At 46.8% G+C, this 13809-nt stretch overlaps 1 protein-coding gene across 2 annotated transcripts in view; it reads right to left on the bottom strand.

Annotated features, from left to right (window-relative positions):
- PPP1R9A (protein phosphatase 1 regulatory subunit 9A) overlaps nucleotides 1-13809 on the bottom strand; it is a 265367-nt gene that overhangs the window by 89191 nt on the left and 162367 nt on the right. For both annotated transcript variants that reach the window (XM_075315675.1, XM_075315676.1), the window contains exons 3-4: nucleotides 5673-5805; nucleotides 261-381 (exon numbers count right to left, since the gene is read on the bottom strand). In XM_075315675.1, coding sequence (XP_075171790.1) covers nucleotides 261-381; nucleotides 5673-5805 — 254 coding nt within the window. The remainder of the gene's footprint in view (nucleotides 1-260; nucleotides 382-5672; nucleotides 5806-13809) is intronic.

The raw sequence follows: 13809 nt of genomic DNA, 5'->3' as shown, positions 1-13809 counted from the left end.
TTCTTTTGGGGCTATATTCTCTCTTCAATGAAGATTACGTTTTAGCTGCCTGGACACTTCATTATTGAGTTGCACCTAGGACTTATTTTTGGAATAGGGGCTTAGATTTTAAGCATACTCCAAAAAGGCCGAAAATTTCTGCTAGGGCTTATTTTCGGGGTAGGTGTTATTTTCGGGGAAATAATCCCATCCCCGCCTAATGTCTGTACCTACGATCACTATATCACAGCTGTATAACATTTTCAGCTTCTTGCTCGTACCTTCCGTCTCTTTGGGCAGCTCCTCCTTCCGTAACAGTTTTGACAAATATTCCAAGTTTTTCCAGCCCGGTGTCCGCTCCAACCCCCATTCCAATAATACTGACGCCGAGGCCTTCTTCGTCTGTAAGAGAAGATCACATGGTAAGGAGAAAGTGGAACTACAGAGCTCAGCGACACGATCAGTCCGACATGTAAATGTATAAAGCTTATAAATGTGTCGAGTTGTTGTCCTGGTGATGGCAACAACTTAACTTTACAGAATAGTTACATTTTTCTGCTGGAAACCTCAATTCCTGGAATCACATGGATGAGACACGGACCACTGACCTAACACTGTACAGACCGGGTGCCCCCCGTGATGGTGGTGGTGCTGGCTAATCAGTGCCAGGTTCATGCCACTAAATCTATCTGTGCAGAACCTCATTGGTTGCAGAAATGCTTACCGCTGCCTCCTCTGTCCAATCAGATGCTGCGAGCTCTCGATTGTAAACGGCCTTGAAGACCTGAGCTGACAGTCAGCTTACTAATTTACCAAAGATCCCAGCGCAGGTCCGGTCCAATCCCAGCAGCCCGAGGGATCGGACAGTTATGCTTTTATGGCAATATCTTAGGTTTTATTTTCATTACCACTAGTATACAGTATATCCCAAAAGTGAGTACACCCCTGACATTTTTGTAAATATTTTATTATATCTTTTCCTGGGACAGCACTGAGGATTTGACCCTGTGATACAATGTGCAGTGTCAGTGTGCAGCTTGTATACAATGTACAGTGTCAGTGTGCAGCTTGTATAACAGGGGGAATGTGGTGTCCGCTAAATAACTCAACACACAGTGATTAATGTCTAAACCGCTTGCAACAAAAGTGAGTACACCCCTAAGCTCAATTACTGCTGGGAGCGCTCGAGGGACCGTTATGATTTTTGGGGTACAACAGGGGAGCACTATTACTGTAGGGGGCACTCTGGGGGAGCACTATTACTTTTGAGGTACAACAAGGGAGGGCAAGTACTGCTTGTTCACACTGGGAGAGCATGATTACTATTGGTGTACAAGTGGGAGCACTATTTCTGTTGAGTGCACTGTGGTGGAGCATTATTACTATTGGGGACACTCTGGGGAGTGTTATTACTATTGGGTGCACTCTGGGGGAGCACTAAAACTATTGGAGGTACTCTGGGGGAGCACTATTACTATTGGGGGCACTCTGGGGAAGCATTAGTACTGTTGGGGTACAATAGAGAGCAGTATTAGTGATGGGGGCACTCTTGGGGATCATTATTATTATTGGGGCCACCCACTGTAGAGGGGGAACTATTACTAATTTAAAGGTAATTTAAGAGGTATTCTAAAAACAAAACATTACCATAGATGACACTTTGGGACAGACTAGTACCCTAATAAGATAAATTTTGGGGTCACACTTGTATTTTCTGAGGCAATGAATTAAATTTAAAAGGTGATATTCATCCGGGGACACATGCTGCTGAGCCGGTGTATCAGCGGATATGATTGACAAAGAAAATGTATCTTTGGCACGGGATCTATTAAGACTTAAGGCTACTTTACACACTGCGATATCGGTCCCGATATCGCTAGTGTGCGTACCCGCCCCCATCTGTTGCGCGACATGGGCATATCGCTGCCCGTGCCGCACAACATCGCCCAGAGCCGTCACACATACTTACCTGTCCGGCGACGTCGCTGTGACCGGCGAACCGCCTCCTTTCTAAGGGGGCGGTCCGTGCGGCGTCACAGCGACGTCACTGAACCGACGCCCAATCGCAGCGGAGGGGCGGAGATGAGCGGGACGTAACATCCCGCCCACCTCCTTCCTTCCGCATAGCGGCCGGGAGGCAGGTAGGGAGACGTTCCTCGCTCCTGCGGCGTCACACGCAGCGATGTGTGATGCCGCAGGAACGAGGAACAACCTCGTTACTGCTGAAGTAACGATTTTTGGGAATTAGGACCCGTGTAGCTGATTAGCGATAAATCACGCTTTTGCGACGATTTTACATCGCTGAACGCTGTTACACAAAGCTATATCGCTAACGATTGCGGAAGTGCGTCACCAAAACCGTGACCCCAACGACAAAATTCGGGCGATATCGCAGTGTGTAAAGCCCGCTTTAGAAATGCCTGTTATTAGAGGAAAGTCAAGGTCATAGAGAAGCTGAAGCTGTGCACATGCATTACAGTCCAGCAGAGGGCGCTGCTGTGCCTTCTATAATCACAGGTAATGTAGGTAACCTTTCTGGCTCATATGGTAGCGGTGACGTAGGAGCGCTGTAGGGAAGTACACCGGTCTGGTAAATCCTCCACTCTATGAAGCGTGCAATCAATGTATTCACACCTGAGTCCGGGCTGATGAAGGTCACATACAGCAGTGACTGCGGGGTGCGCTCCTCTCCTGCGAGGTGACGCTATCACCTGCTCTAGCACCTTCTCCTCTACAGCTTGTGTAACGAAGCGTCACATCGTCCACCAAGAGCAACCGTTCATACAAAGCAATGCCTCCTTCAGAACTTGGGGCTTCAGGATTCTCAGAGTTGTGTTTCGGGCCGAAACTGAATAAATTGCACCATTACGAAGGATCCAGCTCAGCTCCTTCTCTCCCACGACATGTCTCAAGTTCAACATGCCCGATCCTTCTCTCCCCTAATATCTGTCTGAAGTTCATCATGTTCAACCTTTCTCTTTCGCTTCTGTCTGAAATTCAAAATGCCTGATCCTTCTCTCCTACATGTCTGAAGTTCAACATGTCCAATCCTTCTCCACCTTGATATCTTGATATATATAATTTCAACATGTCTGATTTTTCTCTTCTTCAACATGTTTGATGTTCAACAGGCCCAATCCTTCTTTACCACAACATGTCTCAAGTTCAACATGCCTGATCCTTCTCTCCTCCGACATCTGTCTGAAATTCAACATGCCTGATCCTTCTCTCCTCTGACATCTGTCTGAAGTTCAACATGCCTGATCCTTCTCTCCCCTGACATCTGTCTGAAGTTCAACATGCCTGATCCTTCTCTCCTCCGACATCTGTCTGAAATTCAACATGCCTGATCCTTCTCTCCTCCTACATCTGTCTGAAATTCAACATGCCTGATCCTTCTCTCCTCCGACATCTGTCTGAAATTCAACATGCCTGATCCTTCTCTCCTCCGACATCTGTCTGAAGTTCAACATGCCTGATCCTTCTCTCCTCCGACATCTGTCTGAAATTCAACATGCCTGATCCTTCTCTCCTCCGACATCTGTCTGAAATTCAACATGCCTGATCCTTCTCTCCTCCGACATCTGTCTGAAGTTCAACATGCCTGATCCTTCTCTCCCCTGACATCTGTCTGAAGTTCAGCATGCCTGATCCTTCTCTCCTCTGACATCTGTCTGAAATTCAACATGCCTGATCCTTCTCTCCTCTGACATCTGTCTGAAATTCAACATGCCTGATCCTTCTCTCCCCTGACATCTGTCTGAAATTCAACATGCCTGATCCTTCTCTCCCCTGACATCTGTCTGAAGTTCAGCATGCCTGATCCTTCTCTCCTCTGACATCTGTCTGAAATTCAACATGCCTGATCCTTCTCTCCTCTGACATCTGTCTGAAGTTCAACATGCCTGATCCTTCTCTCCTCTGACATCTGTCTGAAATTCAACATGCCTGATCCGTCTCTCCTCCGACATCTGTCTGAAATTCAACATGCCTGATCCTTCTCTCCTCCTACATCTGTCTGAAATTCAACATGCCTGATCCTTCTCTCCTCCGACATCTGTCTGAAATTCAACATGCCTGATCCTTCTCTCCTCCGACATCTGTCTGAAGTTCAACATGCCTGATCCTTCTCTCCTCCGACATCTGTCTGAAATTCAACATGCCTGATCCTTCTCTCCTCCGACATCTGTCTGAAATTCAACATGCCTGATCCTTCTCTCCTCCTACATCTGTCTGAAGTTCAACATGCCTGATCCTTCTCTCCTCCGACATCTGTCTGAAGTTCAGCATGCCTGATCCTTCTCTCCCCTGACATCTGTCTGAAGTTCAACATGCCTGATCCTTCTCTCCTCCGACATCTGTCTGAAGTTCAACATGCCTGATCCTTCTCTCCTCCTACATCTGTCTGAAATTCAACATGCCTGATCCTTCTCTCCTCCGACATCTGTCTGAAATTCAACATGCCTGATCCTTCTCTCCTCCGACATCTGTCTGAAGTTCAACATGCCTGATCCTTCTCTCCTCCGACATCTGTCTGAAATTCAACATGCCTGATCCTTCTCTCCTCCGACATCTGTCTGAAATTCAACATGCCTGATCCTTCTCTCCTCCTACATCTGTCTGAAGTTCAACATGCCTGATCCTTCTCTCCTCCGACATCTGTCTGAAGTTCAGCATGCCTGATCCTTCTCTCCCCTGACATCTGTCTGAAGTTCAACATGCCTGATCCTTCTCTCCTCCGACATCTGTCTGAAGTTCAGCATACCTGATCCTTCTCTCCTCTGACATCTGTCTGAAATTCAACATGCCTGATCCTTCTCTCCTCCGACATCTGTCTGAAGTTCAGCATACCTGATCCTTCTCACCTCCCACATTTCTGAAATTCAACATGCTCGATCCTTTTCTCCCCCAAAATCTGTCTAAAGTTTAACATGCCCGATCCTGCTCTCCCACAACATGTCTGAAGCTCAACATGCCCAATCTTTTTCTCAACCCACATCTGTCTGAAATTCACCCTGCCCGATCCTTCTCCCTCCCAATGTCTGTCTACAGTTATACATGCCCAATCTTCTTCTCCTTTATGTTTGAAGTTCAACATGTCCAATCCTTTTCTGTCCGGTTCATTTAATCTAACCTGCTTCAGTGTCTCCACGCTCCACCAATGCTGTCTGAGGCGATGCTGTGTCTGCTTGCAGCATTGGAGAAAACAATATGGACCATATCGCTGCCCAAACCGTCCATCATCAGGACCACACTGCAGCCGACAAGCTGCAAGCCCTTTCAATGATCCTGCCTCACTTAGTAACTGCTACCTATGTAAGGGAGAAAGAAATCCTTCTCTACCTTCAAGCCCCATGTTCCTTCTTAGCTTTACCGGCAGCTGCCTGACACTGGTTGCTCAGGTTAAGTCTACTATCCTCCAGCATCCTAAATAATGCGGGGACCACCGAGCTACAGGCGTTTACAATGGTTTCTGTACATGAGGCGGGGGTCGCCTTGTGGCTAATCCTGTTTGTATATGCAGCCTCCTGACGGGTCTCACGCACGGGGTTAATGAGCCTGTCTGTTACACGGGCTGCGATCCGATACCTGGCGCACCGCATTGTCGTAACACCTCTCTCATTATAACAAGCTGCTGCCATTTCCCCACGGAAACCTCGTATTAAATTTCAATTAGCGCAACGAAAACAAACCTTTCTCCAGATCCACCGGGAATAAATCCAGCTTCTCCACTCGCTTCTCCAGCTCGTACTCTGCGGAAGCAGCCACCGGGTCCACCTCCTCGTTCCGCCGGTCGTAGTCTTCATTGGAATATGTGTTGAACACCTGAGTAAGAAAAAAGATGAGATGTAACATAATACCTCTCTGAGGTGATCGGAAACTACAACTCCCAGCATGCACCGAGAGCCAAAGGCATAATGAGGGTGATATGTCACACAACAGTCCGAGGACAAGACATTACTCACTACACAGATCAGACAACGAGAGCGCAACGTGACAGGTGAACATAGGGACTAATAATCCCTACAAGTGACTGCGACTGCAGGAGCATCCATCATAAGCCGAAAATAACACAACCTAAAAGTCTGGACAGCCCAGAACATATCATACCATCTATCCCTCTATGTATCCATATATCCATCTGTCTGTCTATCTATCTATTAATCTATCTATCCCTCTATCCATCTATCCATCTATCCCTCTATCTATCCCTCTATCTATCTATCCATCCCTCTATCTATCCCTTTATCTATCTATCCATCCATCCATCCATCTATCCCTCTATCTATCTATATCTATCTATCCCTCTATCTATCTATCTATCTATCCCTCTATCTATCCCTCTATCTATCTATCTATCCCTCTATGTATCCATATATCTGTCTGTCTATCTATCTATTAATCTATCTATCCCTCTATCCATCTATCCATCTATCTATCCCTCTATCTATCTATCTATCCCTCTATCCATCTATCCATCTATCCCTCTATCTATCTATCTATCCCTCTATCTATCTATCCCTCTATCCATCTATCCCTCTATCTATCTATCTATCCCTCTATCTATCTATCTATCCCTCTATCTATCTATCTATCTATCTATCTATCCCTCTATCCATCTATCCCTCTATCTATCTATCTATCCCTCTATCTATCTATCTATCCCTCTATCCATCTATCCCTCTATCCATCTATCTATCCCTCTATCTATCTATCTATCTATCCCTCTATCTATCTATCTATCTATCTATCCCTCTATCCATCTATCCCTCTATCTATCTATCTATCCCTCTATCTATCTATCTATCTATCCCTCTATCTATCCCTCTATGTATCCATATATCTATCTGTCTGTCTATCTATCTATTAATCTATCTATCCCTCTATCCATCTATCCCTCTATCTATCTATCTATCCCTCTATCTATTCATCTATCCCTCTCTCTATCTATCTATCTATCCATCCCTCTATCTATCCCTCTATCTATCTATCTATCCATCTATCTATCTATATCTATCTATCTATCCCTCTATCTATATCTATCTATCTCTCTATCCTTCTATCTATCTATCCTTTCTATCTATCTATATATCCCTCTCTCTATCTATCCCTCTATCTATATCTATCTATCCTTCTATCTATCTATCCTTTCTATCTATCTATCCGTCTATCTATCTATCCCGCTATCTATCTATCCCTCTATGTATCCATATATCCATCTGTCTGTCTATCTATCTATTAATCTATCTATCCCTCTATCCATCTATCCCTCTATCTATCTATCTATCCCTCTATCTATTCATCTATCCCTCTATCCCTCTATCTCTCTATCTATCTATCTATCTATCTATCCATCCCTCTATCTATCCCTCTATCTATCTATCTATCTATCTATCCCTCTATCTATCTATCTATCTATCTATCCCTCTATCTATCTATCCCTCTATCTATCTATCTATCTATCTATCCCTCTATCTATCTATCTATCCCTCTATCTATCTATCTATCTATCTATCCCTCTATCTATCTATCTATCTATCTATCTATCTATCCCTCTATCTATCTATCTATCCCTCTATCTATCTATCTATCTATCTATCTATCTATCCCTCTATCTATCTATCTATCCCTCTATCTATCTATCTATCTATCTATCCCTCTATCTATCTGTCTATCTATCTATCCCTCTATCTATCTATCTATCCCTCTATCTCTCTGATATCTAGTATAGCTGATGTGTCGTGCCTCTCGTCACTTCTGGCCTTGTACTGATCGTCCTATATGGAGCCTTTAGGTAGAGGTGAATTCTTGCCAAGTTTCTTTTCTGGGATTTGTCCAATGTGTCAGATGGTTTTTTATAAAAAGCATGGAGCTTCCTGCCAAATATTAATATTAATTTATAGCAGCGCTGCAGCCGGGGAAAAATATCATTAAAGGGGAAGATGAGACATTAAGATTCCATTGTCTCCAGCAATGACACAAAGCCGATGTCATGGCTTCTACTAAAGCTAATGGTGGAGGAACTGTCATTGCCTGCAAGGACGATCACCTACCAACAACCACTAGTGACAGCACACTGCCCGATAGTGCAAAGGTGTGTGATTGTGTACAAATCTCTCCAGAGAATTATCTTGACCTTTATCACGGTAGAAAATCTACCTTGTAACAAATAAAAATGCAAGAAACCCTTTAGTTTACATTACGGATGTGAAGACAGTGGATTCCGGTGTTTGATGCGGTGTAATGATGAGCGGGCACTACCATGCTCAGGTGCTCAGTACTTGTAACTAGTGATGAGCGGGCACTACCATGCTCGGGTGCTCAGTACTTGTAACTAGTGATGAGCGGGCACTACCATGCTCAGGTGCTCAGTACTTGTAACTAGTGATGAGCGGGCACTACCATGCTCAGGTGCTCAGTACTTGTAACTAGTGATGAGCGGGCACTACCATGCTCAGGTGCTCAGTACTTGTAACTAGTGATGAGCGGGCACTACCATGCTTGGATGCTCAGTACTGGTAACTAGTGATGAGCGGGCACTACCATGCTCAGGTGCTCAGTACTTGTAACTAGTGATGAGCGGGCACTACCATGCTCAGGTGCTCAGTACTTGTAACTAGTGATGAGCGGGCACTACCATGCTCGGGTGCTCAGTACTCGTAACTAGTGATGAGCGGGCACTACCATGCTCGGGTGCTCAGTACTCGTAACTAGTGATGAGCGGGCACTACCATGCTCGGGTGCTCAGTACTCATAACTAGTGATGAGCGGGCACTACCATGCTCGGGTGCTCAGTACTCGTAACTAGTGATGAGCAGGCACGGCCATGCTCGGGTGCTCAGTACTCGTAACTAGTGATGAGTGAGCACTACCATGCTCAGGTGGTCAGTACTCATAGCTAGTGATGAGCGGGCACTACCATGCTCGGGTGCTCTGTACTCGTAACTAGTGATGAGCGGGCACTACCATGCTCGGGTGCTCTGTACTCGTAACTAGTGATGAGCGGGCACTACCATGCTCGGGTGCTCAGTACTCGTAACTAGTGATGAGCGGGCACTACCATGCTCGGGTGCTCGGTACTCGTACCTAGTGATGAGCGAGCACTACCATGCTCGGGTGCTCGGTACTCGTAACTAGTGATGAGCGGGCACTACCATGTTCGGGTGCTCAGTACTCGTAACTAGTGATGAGCGGGCACTACCATGTTCGGGTGCTCAGTACTGGTAACTAGTGATGAGCGAGCACTACCATGCTCAGGTGCTCAGTACTGGTAACTAGTGATGAGCAGGCACTACCATGCTCGGGTGCTCAGTACTCATAACTAGTGATGAGCGGGCACTACCATGCTCGGGTGCTCAGTACTCGTAACTAGTGATGAGCGGGCACTACCATGCTCGGGTGGTCAGTACTCGTAACTAGTGATGAGTGAGCACTACCATGCTCGGGTGCTCTGTACTCGTAACTAGTGATGAGCAGGCACTACCATGATCGGGTGCTCAGTACTCGTAACTAGTGATGAGCGGGCACTACCATGCTCGGGTGCTCAGTACTCATAACTAGTGATGAGTGGGCACTACCATGCTCGGGTGGTCAGTACTCGTAACTAGTGATGAGCGGGCACTACCATGCTCGGGTGCTCTGTACTCGTAACTAGTGATGAGCGGTCACTACCATGCTCGGGTGCTCAGTACTGGTAACTAGTGATGAGCGGGCACTACCATGCTCGGGTGCTCAGTACTGGTAACTAGTGATGAGCGGGCACTACCATGCTCGGGTGCTCAGTACTGGTAACTAGTGATGAGCGGGCACTACCATGCTCGGGTGCTCAGTACTGGTAACTAGTGATGAGCGGGCACTACCATGCTCGGGTGCTCTGTACTCGTAACTAGTGATGAGCGGGCACTACCATGCTCGGGGGCTCAGTACTCGTAACTAGTGATGAGCGGGCACTACCATGCTCAGGTGCTCAATACTGGTAACTAGTGATGAGCGAGCACTACCATGCTCAGGTGCTCAGTACTAGTAACTAGTGATGAGCGGGCACTACCATGCTCGGGTGCTCAGTACTGGTAACTAGTGATGAGCGGTCACTACCATGCTCAGGTGCTCAGTACTGGTAACTAGTGATGAGCGGGCACTACCATGCTCGGGTGCTCTGTACTGGTAACTAGTGATGAGCGGGCACTACCATGCTCGGGTGCTCAGTACTGGTAACTAGTGATGAGCGGGCACTACCATGCTCGGGTGCTCAGTACTGGTAACTAGTGATGAGCGGGCACTACCATGCTCGGGTGCTCAGTACTGGTAACTAGTGATGAGCGGGCACTACCATGCTCGGGTGTTCAGTACTGGTAACTAGTGATGAGCGGGCACTACCATGCTCGGGTGCTCAGTACTGGTAACTAGTGATGAGCGGGCACTACCATGCTCGGGTGCTCAGTACTGGTAACTAGTGATGAGCGGGCACTACCATGCTCGGGTGCTCAGTACTCGTAACTAGTGATGAGCGGGCACTACCATGCTCAGGTGCTCAGTACTGGTAACTAGTGATGAGCGGGCACTACCATGCTCGGGTGCTCAGTACTCGTAACTAGTGATGAGCGGGCACTACCATGCTCAGGTGCTCAGTACTGGTAACTAGTGATGAGCGGGCACTACCATGCTCAGGTGCTCAGTACTGGTAACTAGTGATGAGCGGGCACTACCATGCTCAGGTGCTCAGTACTTGTAACCAGCAGTCGGATGGTTGGATGGGCTTGTGTAAAGGGGGCAAACGCTAGCGATGTCCAGCGCGATAGTCCCCACCCCCGTCGCACATGTGATATGTGGTGATTGCTGCTGTAGCAAACATTATCGCTATGGCAGCGTCACACGCACATACCTGGTCCTCCTTCAAGGGGGAGGTGCGTTCGGCATCACAGCGACGTCACTAAGCGGCCGTCCAATAGAAGCGGAGGGGCGGAGATGAGCGGGACATAACATCCCGCCCACCTCCTTCCTTCCTCATTGCCGGTGGACACAGGTAAGGAGACGTTCGTCGCTCCTGCGGTGTCACACACAGCGATGTATGCTGCCGCAGGAACGAGGAACAACATCGCTAATAACGATATTTTGTTTTAGAACGACCTCTCCAAAAGAAACGATTTTTACCACTTTTGGGATCGTTGGAGGTTGCTCGTACATGTCACATGCTGCTGAATCCTAATTCTCCTACATTTCTATTTGTTTGGGCACACTCTCTGCAGAATATAAGGTGAACACCGACCACTGCATCAAGAGGAACTCCTTTATGGTGAGCTGGCTATATGTTTTCTACATTGTTTGATGATGGATGGATGGATGGATGGATGGATGGATGGATGGATGGATGGATGGATGGATGGATGGATGGATGGATAGATAGATAGATAGATAGAGGGATAGATAGATAGATAGATAGATAGAGGGATAGATAGATAGATAGAGGGATAGATAGATAGATAGAGGGATAGATAGATAGATAGATAGATAGAGGGATAGATAGATAGATAGATAGATAGATAGATAGATAGATAGATGGATAGATAGATAGATGGATAGATAGATAGATAGAGGGATAGATAGAGGGATAGATAGATAGATAGATAGATAGAGGGATAGAGGGATAGATAGATAGAGGGATAGATAGATAGATAGAGGGATAGATAGAGAGATAGATAGATAGATAGATAGATAGATAGATAGAGGGATAGATGATAGATAGATAGATAGATAGAAGCCTATGACACCATACAAAGGCAGTACAAAACCATCCTCAGGAGGAAGAAGCAGAGCTACATCTCTACCAAACTTAGCCAACTCCAAGACGCCCTCCAAGACAACTCCTTCTGGGAAATATGGAACCACATGGACACAAAGAGCAAGAAAAAGAATGACACCCATATCCAAAATGACAACATCTGGCTCCAGTACTTCAGAGACCTCTACAAAGACATCCCAAAAGAAGGACTAAGCCAAGAGCAGGAAAACATAACATCAAAACTAAAGGCAATGGAAGAGAAAATCAAAAACTTCCAAAACCCACTGGACACACCAATTACATTACAGGAAGTTGCAGAGAAAATCACTTCCATAAAGTGTAAAAAATCTAGTGGTCTGGATGGAATCCCCCCAGAGATGTTGAAGTACAGCCCACCAGAAATTCAAGCTGCAATGGTTAAACTGTTCAACATTGCGCTGAGTGGTGGTTACTTCCCTCGTACCTGGAACCAAGGACTCATTACACCGATCCACAAGAGTGGGGACAGGTATGACCCTGCCAACTACAGAGGCATATGTGTCAGCAGTAACTTGGGAAAACTGTTCAACAGCATCCTAAACAAAAGGATCATCAGTTTCCTTACCGAGCACAATGTCCTGAGCAAAAGCCAAGCAGGGTTCGTGCCAAACCACCGCACCACGGACCACATCTACACCCTGCACAGTCTCATTCAGAGCCACGTCCACAATACAAAGCATGGGAAGATATACGCCTGCTTTGTAGACTTTAAAAAGGCCTTTGACTCAGTGTGGCACCCGGGCTTGTTCTTGAAAATGCTGGAAAGCGGAATAGGAGGAAAGACCTACGATGTCATCAACAGCTCCTACACCGAGAACCTCTGCAGTGTGAGTGTGAACGGTAGAAGAACGGCTTATTTCCAGCAGATCCGAGGAGTTAGACAGGGCTGCAGCCTAAGTCCAACGCTCTTCAATATTTACATCAATGAGCTGGCTGCTGCTCTAGAATCTTCACCTGCTCCAGGTCTCACACTCCATGACGCCCAGGTGAAATTCTTGCTCTAAGCAGATGACCTACTGCTGGTGTCACCAACCGAGAAAGGTCTCCAAGACAACCTACAAATTTTGGAGAAATTCAGCTCCACATGGGCACTACCGATCAATCTAAAGAAAACCAACATCATGGTGTTCCAGAAGAGAAAAAGAAGATTTGACCAGCATCCTTCATTTGTCCTAAACGGCTGCACTCTAACAGGAACAGACAAATACACCTACTTGGGCCTGGAAATTCACCAGTCAGGGAGCTTCAAACAAGCCATAGAGACCCTGAAAAACAAGGCCTGCAAAACCTTTTATGCCATCCGAAGGAAATTGTATCATCTGAAGCCACCAGTGAGGGTCTGGCTAAAAATCTTCGATTCCATCATCGTCCCAATCCTCCTGTACGGCAGCGAAGTCTGGGGCCCTCACACTTACCCAGATTGGTCAAGGTGGGATTCCAGCCCAACAGAAATATTCCACCTGGAATTCTGTAAGCCCCTTCTCCAGGTCCATCGAAGCACCTCCAACAGCGCCTGTCGAGCTGAGCTGGGCAGATTCCCTCTACACCTAGCAGCTCTGAAGAGGTCACTATCATTTCAGGCTCACCTACAGAGTAGCAATCCAAGCTCCCATCACCACAAAGCTCTGATACATATACGTGGGCCAGATGAACCAGGACCCCTGGCACAGCTCTCCCAAACCCAACTGGACAAAATAACCAATCACAGCAGCCTGACAAGAACCAGAATCAGGAAGATGGTAGACGAGGGCCAGGAGAGGTATGTCAGTGACTGGAGGACCGACATCAACACCTCACAGAAACTGACCACGTACCAGAGACTACAGAGAGACTACAGACTGGCCCCGTATCTGGAGAAACTCCCGGACCCCAGAGACCGCAGGACCCTGAGCCGATATAGACTCAGTGCCCACAGTCTAGCCATCGAATCCGGCCGACACAAGCAGAGCTACAAGCCCAGGGAGGACAGACTGTGCCAACACTGTGACCTGGAGGCCCTGGAGGATGAAACC

This window comes from Anomaloglossus baeobatrachus, chromosome 6 (genome assembly GCF_048569485.1).
Source record: "Anomaloglossus baeobatrachus isolate aAnoBae1 chromosome 6, aAnoBae1.hap1, whole genome shotgun sequence".
NCBI classification, from domain to species: Eukaryota; Metazoa; Chordata; class Amphibia; order Anura; family Aromobatidae; genus Anomaloglossus; species Anomaloglossus baeobatrachus.
This window is presented reverse-complemented; position numbering and strand designations above follow the sequence as displayed.